The 17,662-nt window shown below is 40.3% G+C and overlaps 1 protein-coding gene across 3 annotated transcripts in view; it reads left to right on the top strand.

The window, feature by feature from the left end:
- Positions 1 to 17,662, top strand: part of KDM2A (lysine demethylase 2A) — a 152,797-nt gene that overhangs the window by 58,933 nt on the left and 76,202 nt on the right. For all 3 annotated transcript variants that reach the window (XM_050756585.1, XM_050756587.1, XM_050756586.1), the window contains 3 exons: positions 15,175 to 15,313; positions 16,874 to 16,952; positions 17,389 to 17,435. In XM_050756585.1, coding sequence (XP_050612542.1) covers positions 15,175 to 15,313; positions 16,874 to 16,952; positions 17,389 to 17,435 — 265 coding nt within the window. The remainder of the gene's footprint in view (positions 1 to 15,174; positions 15,314 to 16,873; positions 16,953 to 17,388; positions 17,436 to 17,662) is intronic.

Genomic DNA, 17,662 nt, shown 5'->3' with positions numbered 1-17,662 from the left:
TGGTTTTCTGACTGAAATACGTTCTTCTTTGTTGCTAACTGGTCCCACCACTACACCTTTTCTCTCTGCCAGATCCATTTATGCTGTATCTGAGGTTGTCCTTGACAATTTCTTCCAGTTGCCTTAAGAGACTGGTCTGGTCGAAATCTCAAGTGGGTTTTTGTAATATAGAGTAGTGGTTAGGACTGTCAGCTCTAGAACCAAAGTGCCTGGGTTCAGATCCCAGCCACATCAATTACTAGCTTTGTAACTTGGGCAAGTTACTTCTTTCATTTTCCTTGCTTGTAAAGAGGGTATTAATATCTCATAGGGATGTTGGATTTAAATATATTAATGCATGCATAGTGCTTGTTACAGTACCTGGCACATGTAGGTACTCAAACATTTTGACTCCTTTGTGCCTCTTGGAATGGAGATTGCTTAACCTGTACTGAAAAAATAGCCTTTAACATCTGTTTGAGATTTGTGATACATAGAAGTTGAGAGGAAGATGTGGAAAGCCCTAGGAGAGCTACCTACCAGCACCACCACCAGCTCTCCCTCGGTGTTCCTAGTCAGGACAGACGGGGCTGAGTCTGAAATGAGATAGTCTTTGAATACAAGATAAACAGACCAGAGGGACTGGTATGTAGCAAATTTTCAATATATAATGTAAATAGGAATGAATTTGATAGGAATGAAATTGAAATGATGTGAGTTGGAATCAGAGTGTAGAAGACTTTATTTTGGAACACAATGGGGCCTTAAGTTGTTTACTTCCAAGGGAAAGTTGAGATCTGAGAGGTTAAATGATTTATTAAACTGCCTACAGTTGCACAGCAAAGTAATAGTAGAAGTGACACTAGATATATTTTCCCTTTAGACACATTTGCTTTTTTGTTGTTTTTCTGCTATTACTCAAAAAGGTTAACTTGGGTCAGCTTTACCTTTCTGTTTCTTCATCTGTAAAATAAATCCATCATTCATTCTAATTCTCACAGTGTGATTATCTTAGGCAAGAAAAACTATTTGACATATTTGATATAAACTAGGTCTCAAACTCTTGGCCTCAAGTGATCCTTGTGCCTTGGCCTCCCAAAGTGCTGGTATTACAGGCGTGAGCCACCATGCCTGACCAGTTTAAAATATAATTTTTATTTTTTGTAGAGACAGAGTCTCACTGTGTTGCCCAGACTGGTCTTGAACACCTGGCCTCAAGTGGTCTTCTCACCTCAGCCACTCAATGTTGGGATTACAGGCATGAGCCACTGTGCCTGGCCTTGCAGAAACGTTTTACATTTTGATGAAATACAGTTTATCTGTTGTTTTTCCTTTGTTGCTTGTGCTTAAGGGGTATCATTTAAAAAATTCTTGCCAATCCAATGTCATAAAGATTTTCCCTACTGTTTTCTTCAAAGAGTGTTGTAGTTTTAGCTCTTAAATTTTGTAGTTCTAACTCTTACATCGTTGATCCATTTGTGTTTATTTTTATTTTTCTGAGACAGGGTCTTGCTCTGTCACCTAGGCTGGAGTGTAGTGTTACAACATGGCTCACTGCAACCTGTACTTCCTGGGCTCAAAAGATCTTCCTGCCTCAGCCTTTCATGTAGCTGTAACTACAGGGCATGCCACCACTCCTGGCTGATTTTTAAATTTTCTCACTATGTTGCCCAGGCTGGTCTTGAACTCCTGGACTCAAGCGATCTTCCTGCCTCAGCCTCCCAAGTTTCTGGGATTACACACATGAGCCCAGCATTTGATCCATTTTGAAGGTTTTTTTGGTATATGGTGTAAGAAAAGTAAGATTTAACTTCATTGTTTTGCATGTGGATATCTAGCCAGCATCATTTGTTGAAAATGTATTTAATCATAATTAATTTAAATCCAGTAGCCACATGTGGCTACTAGTGGGGCAAGTGTTTTTGTTTTTGAGACAGGGTCTCACTCTGTTGCCCAGGCTGGAATGCAGTGGCCTAATCATAGCTTACTGCAGCCTTAAACTCCTAGGATCAAACGATCCTCCCATCTCAGCCTCCTGAGTAGCTAGGGACAAGAGGCATGTGCCACCTTGCCCAGCTAATTAAAAAAATATATATATTGTGTAAAGACAGGGTCTTGCTATGTTGCCCAAACTGGTCTCAAGCATTCCTTCCACGTCCACCTTCCAAAGAGGTGGAATTACAGGTGTGAGCCACCACACCCTATGTAGGGAGGATTTTTTGAAAGTGATACTATATTGGGCAGCACAGATCTAGATGATCATGTTATTTTTCTCCTTTAATCTGGTTAGGTGGTGAATTTATAGATGGAGCTGAAATTCTCATAATTATCAAGCTATTTTTGCATTCCTGGCATATTATACTAGTTAATTAAACAAAGTCCCTGCTTTTTCTTTTTTTTTTTTTTTTAATGGCTATGGAAATTGTTTAGAAAGATTGTGCTTTCTAAAAAAATGTTCTTAAACAAGTGTGCTTTCTCTTGGACTACATGAGCCCTTATTCTCATATTATAAAAATACATTGATTTCCTTAAATATATACATTGCAGCCTGGTGTGGTGGCTTACACCTGTAATCCCAGCACTTTGGGAGGCTGAGTCAATCACCTGAGGTCAGGAGTTCGAGACCAGCCTGACGAACATGGTGAAACCCCGTCTCTACTAAAAATACAAAATTAGCCAGACGTGGTGACACATGCTTGTAATCCCAACTACTTGGAAGGCTAAGGCAGGAGAATCACTTGAACCTGGGAGGCGGACGTTACAGTGAGCCGAGATCATACCATTTCATTCCATTCACTCCAGCCTGGGCAACAAAAGCAAAGCTCTGTCTCAAAAAAAAAAAAAAAAATACATACATGTATATACACACATATATATACACACATACATATGTACATATATATATACACACACACAGAACTACTTTTTATCCTTTTTCAGACTGCCTATTATAGCTGGGTGTGGTGGTTGATGCCTGTAATCCCAGCACTTTGGGAAGCTGAGGAGGGCAGATCACCCGAAGTTGGAAGTTTGAGATCAACCTGGCCAACATGGTGAAACCCTGTCTCTACTAAAAATACAAAAATTAGTCCGGGCGTGGTGGCTCACACCTATAATCCTAGCACTTTGGGAGGCCAAGGTGGGTAGATCACTTGAGGTCAGGAGTTAGAGGCCAGCCTGGCCAACTTGGTAGAACCCCATCTCTACTAAAAATACAAAACTTAGCTGGGCATTGTGGCTAGTGCCTGTAATCCCAGCTACTCCAGAGGTTGAGGCAGGAGAATCACTTGAACCTGGCAGGTGGAGGAGGTTGCAGTGAGCCAAGATCGCACCATTGCACTCCATGCACTCCAGCCTGAGCAACAGAACGAGACTCAGTCTCAATAAAATAAAATAAAAGATTAGCCAGGTATGGTGGCACACACATGGTATCCCCGCCATTTGGGAGGCTGAGGCATGAGAATCACTTGAACTCGGGAGGCAGAGGTCTCAGTGAGCCAATATCATGCCACGGCACTCCAGCCTGGGCGACAGGGTGAGACAACATCTCAAAAAAAAAAAAAAAAAAGATTGCCAATTTTTTTACTATTACTATTATTATTATTATATAGTGACTGAATCTGGTTTTCTTGAGACAGAGTCTTACCCTGTTGCCCAGGCTGGAGTGCAGTGGCGTGATCTCAGCTCACTGCAGCCTCTGCCTCCCGGGTTCCAGCAATTCTCCTGCCTCAGCCTCCCAAGTAGACTAGCTGGGATTACAGGCGCACGCCACCATGCCCAGCTAATTTTTGTATTTTTAGTAGAGACAGGGTTTCACCATGTTGACCAGTCTGGTCTCAAACTCCTGACCTCAGGTGATCCGCCCACCTCAGCTTCAGTCACCACTGTCTAATTTCAGAACACTTTCATTACCCCGAAGAAACGCAGTACACGTTTAGCATTTATTGCCCATCTCCCTTCCTCCCAGCCCCTGGCAACCACTAATCTGCTTTCCGTATCTGTGAATGCACTTATTCTGGATATTTCATATAAATGGAATCATATAATATGTGGTCTTTTGTGACTGGCTTTTTTCACTGAGCATGATGTTTTTGCTTGTAGCATTTGTCAGTAATTAATTCCCTTTTGTTGCTAAACAATACTCCATTGTGTGAATATACTACATTTTATTTATTCATTCATCAGTTGATGGATCTTTGGGTGCTTTCTAGCTTTTGGTTATTATAATTGTGTTACTATCAACGTTTATGTACAAGGTTTTGTGTAGATGTATATTTTCCTTCTGTTGGATAGAGATCTAGGGAGTGCAAATTGCTGGGTCATATGGCAATTTTATGTTTAAACAATCTGAGAAACTGCCAGATTGTTTTCCATAGGGATTGCTGTGCTATTTTGCATTGTCACCAGCAGCAAATGAGGGTTCCACTTTCTCCACCTCCTCACCAGCACTTACCTAACTAGTAGGTATGAAGTGGTATCTCGTTGTGGTGTTGATTTGCATTTCTTTAATGACTAATGTTGAACTAATTAATAATACTTCATATACTTATTGACCAGTGTATCTTTGAGAAATAGCTATTCAGATCTTTTGCCCATTTTTAAATTGTCCTTTTTTTTGGTCCTTTTTATTATTGAGTTATAATACTACTTTCAATATTGTAGATACTGGGTCCTTATTAGATACATGATTTGCAAATGGGAGAAAATCCTATTCTATAGATTATCTTTTTACTTTCTTTTCTTTTTTTTTTTTTTTTTTTTTTTTGAGATGGAGTCTCGCTCTGTCACCCAGGCTGGAGTGCAGTGGCATAATCTCAGCTCACTGCAAGCTCCGCCTCCCAGGTTCACGCCATTCTCCTGCCTCAGCCTCCCGAGTAGCTGGGACTACAGGCGCCCACTACCACGCCTGGCTAATTTTTTGTATTTTTAATAGATACGGGGTTTCACCGTGGTCTTGATCTCCTCACTTTGTGATCCGCCTGCCTCGGCCTCCCAAAGTCTTTTTACTTTCTTAACAGTGTTTTTTGTAGCATGAAAGATTTGAGGAAGTCACAGATAAATTTCACTTTTGGTGTCATATCTAAGAAACTGTTAACTAGGCCAGGCACAGTGGCACACACCCACACTCCTGTAATCCTAGTGCTTTGGGAGGCCCAGGATGGAGGATTGCTTCAGGCCAGGAGTTCACGACCAGCCTGAGCAACATAGTGAGACCCTTCTCTCCACAAAAAATAATTAGCCAGGCATGGTGGCAGGGGCTTATAGTCCTTGCTACTTGGGAGTTTGAGGAAGGATTGCTTGAGCCCAGGAGTTTGAAGCTGCAGTGAACTATGATTGTGTAACTATACTGCTGCCTGGGAAACAGAGTGAGATACTGTCTCTTAAAGAAAAACAAAAATCCCAGTACTTTGAAAGGAAGCCGAGGTGGGTGGATCACTTGAGTTCAGCAGTTCCAGACCAGCCTGGCCAACATGGTGAAACCCCATCTGTACCAAAAAACACAAAAATTAGCCAGGTGTGGTGGCACACGCCTGTAGTCCCAGCTACTCGGGAGGCTGAGGCAGGAGAATCATTTGAACCCAGGAGGTGGAGATTGCAGTGAGCTGAGATCGTGCCACTGGGCTATAGTGAGACCCTGTCTCAAAAAAAAAAAAAAAAAAAAAAAAGAAGAAAAAAAACCCAAAACCATTGCCTAATCCAGAGTCATGACGTTTACAACATATGACCTTCTAAGAATTGTTTAGTTTTAGATCCTTCATTTAAGCTTTTCATTCATCTTAAAGTAATTTTTGTGAGTGTGGTGTAAGGTAGAGGTCCACTTTCATTCTTGGACACATGTTCATATCTGGTTGTCCCAGCACAGTTTCTTAAAAAGACTTTTTCCATTAAATTGTCTTTGAATGCTTGTTTTTTTTTTTTTTTCCCCTTTCTCTTTTTTTGAGACAGTGTCTTGCTGTATCACCCAGGCTGGAGTGCAGTGGTATGACCTCAGCTCACTGCAACCTCCGCCTCCTGGGTTCAAGTGATTCTCCTACCTCACCCTCCCGAGTAGTTGGGATTATAGGCAGGTGCCACCATGCCCAGCTAATTTTTGTATTTTTAGTAGAGACAGGGTTTCACCATGTTGGCCAGGCTGGTCTTGAACTCCTCATCTCAAGTGTTCCACCTGCCTTGGCCTCCCAAAGTGCTGGGATTACAGGCATGTGCCACCGCTCCTGGTCTTGGCATGCTTATTGAAAATCAATTGACCGTAAGTGTAAGAATTTATGTCTGCATTCTCCCTTCTGTTCCATCAATCTATATATGTCTGTCCTTAAATACCAGTACCACACAGTATTCATTACTATACCTTTATAGTAAGTTTTGAAATTATTATAGTTTTATGGTGAGTTCAACTCTTTTTCTTTTCTTTTTTTTTTGGAGACAGAATCTCATTCTGTTATTCAGGCTGAGTTCAGTGGCGTGAACATGGCTTACTGCAGCCTCAACCTTCTGGGCTCAAGCCATCCTTCTACCTCAGCCTCCTGTGGAGTTGGGACTACAAGCACACACCAGCACTCGTGTGTGTGTGTGTGTGTGTGTGTGTGTGTGTGTGTGTATATATATATATATATATATATTTTTTTTTTTGTAGAGGCAGTGGTTGGTCTTGAACTCCTGGATTCAGGTGGTCCTCCCAGCTTTCTTTTGTTCTCTTTAAGGATTGTTTTGGCTGTTATGGTTTCATGGTATTTCCATATGAATTTTAGGATCATCTTGCTAATTTCTGCTCCCCCCCCCCCCCCAAAAAAACTGATTTTGGTAAGAATTGCTTTGAATTTGAAGATAAATTTGGGAGATTATTGCCATCTTAATAATGCCTTTCAGTTCATGAACACAGGAAATTTTTCTATTTAGCTATCATTTAATTTATTTCAACAATGCTTTGTAGCTTTCTGGTGTATAAGTCTTATACTTATCTTGTTAAATTTATTCCTTAGTATTTTTTTTATGCTGTTGTAAATGGATTTTTTTAACTTCCTCTTTGGATTTTTCATTGCTAGTATATAGAAATAGAACTGATTTTATTAACTCTTATTGTTGTGTATGTGTGTGTGTGTGTGTGTGTGAATTCCTTATAGTTTTCTGTGTACAAGATAATGTAATTTGTGAATAGAGGTAGTTTTACTTCTTCCTTTCCAAACTTTTCTTTTTCTTGCCTGATTGCCCTAGCTAGAAACTTCAATACAGTGTTGAATAGAAATGGGTAACAAACATATATTTGCCTTGTTCCTGATCTTAGGAGGAGAGCTTTCAGTCTTTCACCATTAAGTATGTTTTTTTATTTTTTTTTTATTTTTTTGAGACAGAGCGAGACCCCCATCTCAAAAAATAAAAGAAAAACAGATGGAATATTTATAGACATAATGTGACATGCTGGTTTTTATTTTTATTTTTATTTTTTTTTGAGACAAGGTCTCTCACCCTGTCACCCAGGCTGGAGTGCAGTGGTGCTATAACAGTCCACTGCAGCCTGGACCTCCCCAGGCTCGGGATCCTCTCACCTCAGTTGTTGTTTTTTTTTTTCTTCTTCTTCTTCTTTTGAGACGGAGTTTCACTCTTGTTGCCCAGTCTAGAGTGCAATGGTGCGATCTCAGCACACTGCAACCTCTGCTTCCCGGGTTCAAGCGATTCTCCTGCTTCAGCCTCCCAAGTAGCTGGGATTACAGGCATGTGCCACCATGCCCTAATTTTGCGTTTTTAGTAGAGTTGGGGTTTCTCCATGTTGGTCAGGCTGGTCTCAAACTCCTGACCTCAGGTGATCCGCCCACCTTGGCCTCCCAAAGTACGGGGATTACATGCGTGAGCCACCGCTCCTGGCCTAATTTTTTTTTTTTTTTTTTTTTTTTTTTTTTTTGAGACAGAGTCTTGCTCTGTCACCCAGGCTGGAGTGCGGTGGCCAGATCTCAGCTCACTGCAAGCTCCGCCTCCTGGGTTCACGCCATTCTCCTGCCTCAGCCTCCTGAGTAGCTGGGACTACAGGCGCCCGCCACCTTGCCCGGTTAGTTTTTTGTTACTTTTTAGTAGAGATGAGGTTTCATCGTGTTAGCCAGGATGGTCTCGATCTCCTGACCTCATGATCCGCCCTTCTCGGCCTCCCAAAGTTCTGGGATTACAGGCTTGAGCCGCGCCCGGCCTAAATTTTTGTATTTTTAATAGAGAAGGGGTTTCACCGTATTGGCCAGGCTGGTCTACAGCTTCTGACCTCAGTGATCAGCCTGTTTTGGCCTCCCAATGTGCTGGGATTACAGGTGTCAGCCACCATGCCCAGCCAGTTTTTGTATTTTTAGAAGAGACAGGTTTTGCCATGTAGCAGGCTGGTCTTGAATTCCTGGGCCTAAGTGATGCGCCTGCCCTGGCCTCCCAAAGTGCTGGGATTACAAGTATGAGCCACTGCACCCAGCCAGGTTTTAATTTTTATTATTTTTATTTTTATTTATTTATTTTGAGGCAAGGTCTGGCTCTGCTGCCCAGACTGGAGTGCAGTAGCCCCATCATAACTCATGGCAGCCTCAAACTCCTGAGCTCAAACAATCCTGCTGTCCCAGTCTCCTGAGTAGTACATGCGCACACTACCATGCCCAACTAATTTAAACAAACTTTTTTTTTTTTTTACAAGATAAGGTCTTGGTATGTTGCCCACGCTGGTCTTAAGCTCCTGGCTTCAGAAAGTGATCCTCCTACCTCAGCCTCCCTAAGTGCTCATATTACAGGCATGAGCCACCATGCCCACTTTGGGAGGCCGAGGCAGGCAAATCACCTGAAGTCAGGAGTTCAAGACCAGCCTGGCCAACATGGTGAAACCTTGTCTCTACTAAAAATACAAGAATTAGCTGGATGTGGTGGTATGTGCCAATAATTCCAGCTACTTGGGAGGGTGAGGCAGGAGAATTGCTTGAACCCGGGAGACAGAGGTTGCAGTGAGCTGAGATTGCACCACTGCACTCCAGCCTGGGCGACAGAGCAAGACTCTGTCTCAAAAAGAAAAAGAAAAAAGAAAGAAACCGTTTCCTAAAAACAGTTTTTCTCAGCTTATTATAGTTTTCTATATAACTCAGGTGTCAGTATATATTGTTACTGACTTAGTGAATATTCTCTGCTCAAAAGTTCTGATTTCCGTCCGGGCGCGGTGGCTCACGCCTGTAATCCCAGCACTTTGGGAGGCCGAGACGGGCGGATCACGAGGTCAGGAGATCGAGACCATCCTGGCTAACACGGTGAAACCCCGTCTCTACTAAAAAAATACAAAAAACTAGCCGGGCGAGGTGGCGGGCGCCTATAGTCCCAGCTACTCGGGAGGCTGAGGCAGGAGAATGGCGTGAACCTGGGAGGCGGAGCTTGCAGTGAGCTGAGATCCGGCCACCGCACTCCAGCCTGGGTGACAGAGTGAGACTCCGTCTCAAAAAAAAAATAATAATAATAAAAAAAAAAGTTCTGATTTCCTGACTCTTACCTGCTTTTTTACTTTTTAAATGTCTTACATAGACAGTTTGAGAAAATACCCTTTCCACCATTCTATTTTCTGACAGCTTGAGAAAAGAAATGTTGGAAATTTCTATAGAATGATGAATAGATGAAATACCTACTTGGATCTAGTGTTGCTTCCTCATATTTCTTCTGCTCATTACCTAGGAGAGTGAAACAACTAATACTCCTGCAGTTGACTTATCTACCAGTACTTGAGTTAATCTAAGTATTCCATTTATGTGGCCATTTTAGCCATTTTATGTAGTTAATTACGACTAAACTGGGAATGGTGACTATTTTTTAGGACATTTAAAATTCTTTGTGTTATTTGGATTCTAAATAACACGATTTTGCTATGTTATTTGGTCATCTAAGTAGAATAAAGTAATTTGTTGTTGGTTATTCAGGAATACAATTCCCTGTTAACCCTGGGAAATGCACATTGCTTTTGAGAGGAAATGTGGTTGAAATAGATGTCATTGTTCAGTTTATGCTTGTTACTTACTGTGACACTGGGCCTAGCGAGGACTGGTACCTACAGAAAGCCTGTAACTCCCTTTAGGCTGCCTAAAATCACGTATATGAAAAAGCATCTAGAATAAAAGCATAGCATGCTAGTAAACCAATTTATATTATTTGGTAATGTTAGTGGGCTAAAGGAAATCAGTAGCTGATTTCCTTACTGTTAAAGTGACCTTACCTTTTGGGTTTCACCTATAGCAGAGATTGTGTTATTGCCTACTGATATCCAGGGTTACTGTGAGGATTGAATGTTTTTAAAGCATTTATGAGATATGTTATAGAAGTTTACTTTGACTAGGGTTTACATTAAGATAGGATACAGGAAAAACAGACATCCTTGACAGGCCAGGTATGGTGGCTCACACCTGTAATCCCAGCACTTTGGGAGGCTAAGATTGGAGGATCACTTGAGCCCAGGAGGTCAAGGGTCAAGACTACAGTGAGCTGATCGTGCCACTGCACTCCAGCCTGGATGACAGAGACTCTGTCTCCAAAAAAACCCACTACACACACACACACACACACACACACACACACACACACACACGTAATTTTCACACTATTGCCAACTTTCCAGTTGCAGTAATCAAAAAGAGATCAGGAATTCAAATTCATTTTTCTGTTGTCTTTAAGAAATGGGAACGGCTTGGAGACAGAAGCCTTCCCTGTATCTTTACATTCTCCCTACTGAAGGTGTAAATGGAAGAATTTAAGGAGAAGTAAAGCATGAAAAAGGTCCGGGGAACTTTTTGCCTATCATATTAGAAATGTTGGGATAATCAGGATGATTACTTTCTCCTGAGTGAAGAAGAATCAGTTATGGTAGACCTAATAAAAAGGCTGAGGTTTGAAAATGAGGGATTTTTAAAACAAGCATATTAGAACTAAAAGTGCAAATGAGAGCTTTCTAAAAGTGATTCTGGGAAACTATACTTACTCTAGTAGCATTGTTCTTGCTTTATAATGTGTTTGGAACTCATCTTTTGTAGTTCTTCGGAGATGCATATACAAAATAAGGTGAGGGAGAGAACTAGATGATGTTTTTGGGGAAAACAGTATTAGAAATTGTCAGTGAACACCCTGCCCTGCACCAAAAGATACCTAAAAATACTTTGAATGATGATGGCATTATTGGTGTCAGTGAAGTCTTATCAAAATTAAACCTTTTGGCTTTTGAACTGTGATTTGTGGCAGCCAAGTTACTAGGTAAGAGAGTGTTCTAAGGCTTTTTACTAAATATGGAAAAGATACTAGATTTCCCTTTTGTGTTTTTGCCTAAAACTGGTAAGTTGAATCTTGCTTTCCTCTGGTATGTAATAGTCAAGTTTGTTTCTTTCATTTTTTATGACTGACTTCTGCCCTTTCACAGACTCCCACTCCCTAAGAGCCCTTTCTCCAGTGTCTCATTTTCTTACGTGTTTATGTAAATGCAGGTGCTATATAATCAATTCTAGATCATCAATACTTAGCTTTAAATTCCAGATTTGGTGTTCTTAGCACGTATAAAGGTAGGGTGACTTTACCCTTACCATTACCACTGGCACATCCAGTTGCCTGTTGGGTATGTATTCAAGAAATTTCAGCAAATTTTAACACTGGCTAAAGTAAAATACCGTCATTCATTGCTTAACAGTGGGGATATGTTCTGAGAAGTGAATAGGCAATTTCATCATTGTACTAATAATCTAGTGTGTACTTACACAAACCTAGGTGGTATAGCCTACTACGCACCTAGGTTATATGGTATATCCTATAGCTTCTAGGCTACAAATCAGTACAGCATGTTACTGTACTGAATACTGTAGGCAGTTATAGCATGCCAGTAAATATTTGTGTATCTAAACATAGAAGCAGTGAAAATATAGTATAAAAGGCAAAAAAAAAAAAAAAAAAGGATATACCTGTATAGGGCACTTCTTGTGATGGACTTTGCAGGACTGAAAGTTGCTCTAAGTGAGTCAGTGAGTGAATAGGAGTAAATGTGAGGGCCTAAGACACTTCTGTAGATTTTATGAACAGTGTTTTATTTTTTAATTATAAATTTTTTTTTTTCAATAATAAACTAGGCTGGGTGCACTGGCTCACTCCTGTAATCCCAGCACTTTGGGAGACTGAGGTGGGCGGATTACCTGAGGTCAGGGATTCAAGACCAGCGTGGCCAACATGGTGAAACCCTGTCTCTACAAAAATACAAAAAGTAGCCGAACATGATGGTGGGTGCCTATAATCCCAACTACTTGAGAGGCTGAGGTGAGAGAATCGCTTGAACCTGGGAGGCGGAGGTTGCAGTGAGCCGAGATCACTCCATTGCACTCCAGCCTAGGCAACAGAACAAGACTCCGTCTCAAAAATATAATAATACTAATAATAATAAACTAAGCTTAGTCTATAACTTTTTAACTTCATATACTTTTGAATTTTTTCAAATTTTTTCTACTTTTGTAATAATACTTAGCTTAAAACACAAATACATTATACCACTATACAAAAGCATTTTCTTTATATCCTTATTCTATAAGCTTTTGTCTATTAAATTTTTTTTTTTAACTTTTTAAACTATTTTGTTAAAAACCAAGACATAAACATACACATTAGCCTGCAGAGGGTCGGGGTCATCAGTATCACAGAGCAGCATCATTATCACTGTCTTCTGCCTCCACATCTTTTCCCACTGTAAGATCTTCAGGTACGGTAACACAGATGAGCTGTCATCTCCTGTGATAACAATGCCTTCTTTTGGATACCTCCTAAGAGACCTCACTGAGGCTGTTTTACAGTTAATATTAAGAAAAAAATAAATAGAAAGAATGCATGCTAAAATAATGTTTCAAGTACAGAATAATAAATGCATAAACCAGTAACACAGTCATTTATTATGTACTATTCCTAATGGTATGTGCTACATTTTTACGTGACTGGCAGCACAGTTTGATTTACACAAGCATCACCACAAATGAGTAATGTGTTGTGCTATGATGTCCTGACGGCAACAGTGTCACTAGGAGATAGGCATTTTTTAGTTCTACTGTAATCTCATGGGAACACCGTCTCTCATATATATATATGTGCAGTTCGTCATTGAAATGTCATTATACTGCACATGACTGTATTAAAAGGTAAACTTGCAGTATAAGCAACATTTTTAAAAGTAACTGCTTATTAGATAGAATTCTCATACCATCAATCTACTCACTTAAAGTGTACAAGTCAGCTGGGTGTGGTGACTGAAGCCTGTAATCCTAGACTTTGGAAGGCTGAGGTGTGCCGATCGCTTGAGCAGAGGAGTTCCAGACCAGCCTGGCCAACATGGGGAACCCCTGTCTCTACTAAAAAAAATTAGCTGGGTGTGGTGGTGCACACTGGTGGTGTCAGCTGTGGGAGGCTGTAGGTAGGAGGATCACCTGAGCCTAGGAGGTTGAGGTTGCAGTGAGCCTTAATCTAGCCACTGCATTCCAGCCTGGGCAACAAAGCACAATCCCATCTCAGAAAATAAAAAATAAAATGAAGTGTACAATCCAGTGATTTTTAGTATATTCACAGGGTCGTATAAATGTCACCACTATCGAGTTCCAGAACATTTTCCTTGCTCTCGGAAAAAACCCATACTATTAGCAGTCACTTCTCTTATTCTTCATTTTCTCTAGTCCCTGGCAACTATGAATCTACTTTCTGTCTCTATGGATTTGCCTATTCTAGACATTTTATTTAAATGAAGTCAAACAATATATGGTCTTTTGTGACTAGCTTTTTTTTACTTGGCATAATGTTTTCAGAGTTTGTGTCATGGCACATAGCAGTATTTCATTCCTTTTTGTGGTTAAATGATATCCCATTTTGTAGGTATTACCACATTTTGTTAATCCATTCATCAATTGATTGACATTTGGGTGGCTTCTACCTTTTGGCTGTTGTGAATAACACTAGCGTGAACATTTGTGTATAAGTTTTTGTTTTGAAAAGAAGAGCGTATGTTTTCAGTTCTTTGAGTTATATACCTACGAGCAGAATTATTAGGTCTTACGGTAACTTTTAACTTTTTGAGGAACTTTCAAACTGTTTACCAGTGTCTGCACCATTTTACATTCCCACCAGCAATGTATGAGGCTTCCAGTTGATCTATATTCACATCAGCACTTGTTATTGTTTATCTCTTTGATGATAGTCATTCTGGTGGGTATAAAGTGGTATTTCGTTGTGGTTTTGGTTTGCATTTTTGTAATGACTAATGAGAATTGAGCATTTTTCATGTGCTTATTGTACATTTGTATATCTTCTTGGGAAAGACATGTTATCTTTAAAGCTAAATATTGATGGTATGCTGTTTGGAATGCTGTGGGGTTTTTTTTTTTGTTGTTGTTGTTGTTGTTTTTTGAGACGAAGTTTCGCTCTTGTTGCCCAGGCTGAAATGCAATAGCGCGATCTCGGCTCACTGCAACTTCCGCTTCCCAGGTTCAAGCAATTCTCCTGTGTTAGCCTCCTGAATAGCTGGGGTAACAGGCATGTGCCACTACACCCAGCTTATTTTGTATTTTTGGTAGAGACGTGGTTTCTCCACATTGGTCAGGCTGGTCTCTAATCTCGAACTCCCGACCTCAGGTGATCCACCCATTTCTGCCTCCAAAGTACTGGGACTACAGGCGTGAGCCCCCGCACCCGGACTGGAATGCTGTTCTTTAGATTAACTTTCTTCCTTTATCTGAGACAGGGTTTTTGATCCATTAATTCAAATATTTTAGTCTATTTTTGAGATTGCTTTACAAAGCTAATTTTAAATACAGCTCTCCCCTATGAAAAAAGTATATTTTGTATCCTGGCTTGAAATTTCTCTGAATACAGTTTGTCCCCACTCTGATAAACAATGATAGACAAATGAAATATTTAGTAGACTTTCTTTCATCCTGTTTTTATTGTGAATTTATATCTGTATGCTCAAAGAATTAGCAAGGGTAAAATTCATAGAGGACCCAGTGGCTCATTAAAACTTCGGTATATTCTGTGGATTCTGAGAATATCAGCTATGTTTAGAGGAAGAAAAGATCCATAAGGCAAGGAAAATAGCAACTGAGTTTGAAAGTAGCACTTTGCACATGTAGGGAAATCTATGACCACTAGTAGGTAGGAATGAAAAAGTACATGATTTCATCCGTGTGTTCCTTTCTCTCCCAGCGTGGTACCATGCGACGACGCTATGAAGATGATGGCATTTCAGATGATGAAATTGAAGGGAAAAGAACTTTTGACTTGGAAGAGAAACTGCACACCAACAAATATAATGCCAATTTTGTTACTTTTATGGAAGGAAAAGGTCAGTATCGTTTTGGTTCCAGCATATAGTCCTTTGATGTGGGAAGCCATAGACTCTGAGCATTGGGGGTTTAGCATTTATCCAGCTAAAATATTGCCTGTTGATGTTATCTATTTTCTTTTTTTTTTTTTTTTTTTTTTTTTTTTTTTTGAGATGGAGTCTCGCTCTGTAGCCCAGGCTGGAGTGCAGTGGCCAGATCTCAGCTCACTGCAAGCTCCGCCTCCCGGGTTCACGCCATTCTCCGGCCTCAGCCTCCCGAGTAGCTGGGACTACAGGCGCCCGCCACCTCGCCCGGCTAGTTTTTTGTATTTTTTTTTAAGTAGAGACGGGGTTTCACCGTGTTAGCCAGGATGGTCTCGATCTCCTGACCTCGTGATCCGCCGGTCTCGGCCTCCCAAAGTGCTGGGATTACAGGCTTGAGCCACCGCGCCCGGCCAGTTTTTTGTATTTCTTAGTAGAGACGGGGTTTCACCGTGTTATCCAGGATGGTCTCGATCTCCTGACCTCGTGATCCACCCGTCTCGGCCTCCCAAAGTGCTGGGATTACAGGCTTGAGCCACCGCGCCCGGCGATGTTATCTATTTTCTCTTGTTATACAATGCCACTTGTATGCACTTGTCCCCTAGTCCTCCCACCCTGTGAGTCATTCTCTGCTATATTAGAAGTAATCTTTTATTAGGGCAAAAGTATTGTCGGATATTTTTGCCTAACAGCCTCTTCCTCCTCCTTCCATCCCTTGGTTTAAGTTTAATTAAAAACAGTACAATAAAAATCCTTTTATGTGTATATCTACTCCACCAAAACTGAGGGTGGGGTTCCATGCGCACCATACATCTTTGATCTTTGGCAAACTGACAAGGATGTCATATATGTATTGTAGTGGTCAAAATTAAATTTTTTTAACTTTTTTTTTTTTTTTTTTTTTGAGATGGAGTCTTGCTGCGTCACGCAGGCTGGAGTGTAGTGATGCAGTCTCGGCTCACTGCAACCTCCGTCTCCCAGGTTGAAGCAATTCTCCTACCTCAGCCTCCTGAGTAGCTGGGATTACAGGCACGTGCCACCATACCCCATTAATTTTTTTTTTTTAATGTATTTTTAGTAGAGACAGGGTTTCGCCATGTTGGCCAGGCTGGTCTTGAACTCCTGACCTCAGGTGATCTGCCCACCTTGGCCTCCCATAGTGCTGGGATTACAGGCATGAGCCACCACGGCGCCCGGCGTTTCTTTTTCACTCTTAAGAGACAGGGTGATGATAATTTCTGTTTAGCATTTATGAGATGACTCAGTAGTAGTACTATCCCCATATTGTTTAAGCTCTAAATTTCCTGTGGAAATATATAGACTTGGCAAACCCCTCAAGCCTTGCTTCTCAATGTGTTCTCCATATTTTCTAAGAGATGCTTCTTAATAAGCATATGTTTTATTGACTAACAGCATAACTATATACACAGAATAACAAACACCATTTATACTGTATTACTTAGGATCCTTTTTATGGTCCTTTTATTGTTTTTAATTATACATCTTATCTTTCTAATAATTATTTTCCTATGGTGACAGATTTTAATGTAGAGTATATTCAGCGGGGTGGCTTGAGAGATCCTCTGATTTTCAAGAATTCTGATGGACTTGGAATAAAGTAAGTGTTTAAATCTTGGCTGGATATAGTTGCAAAATGGCCTTGTTACACCCAGGGCTATAAACAGTGGTGGTATATACCCAGAACAGTAGTAATTGAAAATAATTTCCCACTTAGTTTTAAAAGTGTATGTTTTTGTTTTGATACACAAGTGTTTCATATTAGAGGTAAATGACAAAATATAGATGAACCAAAAAACAATTTTTTTAATCTCCTGAAACGTGCCACCCTTAGATAAATCATTAACATTTTGTTATGTATTTTTTTTTCCTATACATATGTGTAAATATATAATCACCTATATTTTAAAAATAATTTAAAACCTGATTATGAATATTGCTGTGTCTGGGGAGTTCTCAGTACTTTAAGGAAAAAACCTCACATTTACTAGAGAAATTGTGTTTTCCATATATACTTACTGGTGTTTGTTTCATAGAATGCCGGATCCAGACTTCACTGTGAATGATGTCAAAATGTGTGTAGGTAAGTGTCTGTCTTTAAGGCAAAGATTTAAGACTTAGGACTGAATTAAATCTCTGACTGAGATTTAAGGCTTAGGAACATTGAAGTATATATTTGATTAGAAACTACATTTTCATTAGGAACAGAATTTTATCAAAGAGAGTTACAGAAGTTGCCTTATTTAATACACATTAAACATAGAAGGTTGGAATCTCTTTTTCCTACCTTCATACTTCCTTCTCTCCATG

This window comes from Macaca thibetana, chromosome 14 (genome assembly GCF_024542745.1).
Source record: "Macaca thibetana thibetana isolate TM-01 chromosome 14, ASM2454274v1, whole genome shotgun sequence".
Taxonomy (NCBI): domain Eukaryota; kingdom Metazoa; phylum Chordata; class Mammalia; order Primates; family Cercopithecidae; genus Macaca; species Macaca thibetana.
Note: the sequence above shows the minus strand (reverse complement) of the source record. Positions and strands in the feature narration are given on the sequence as shown.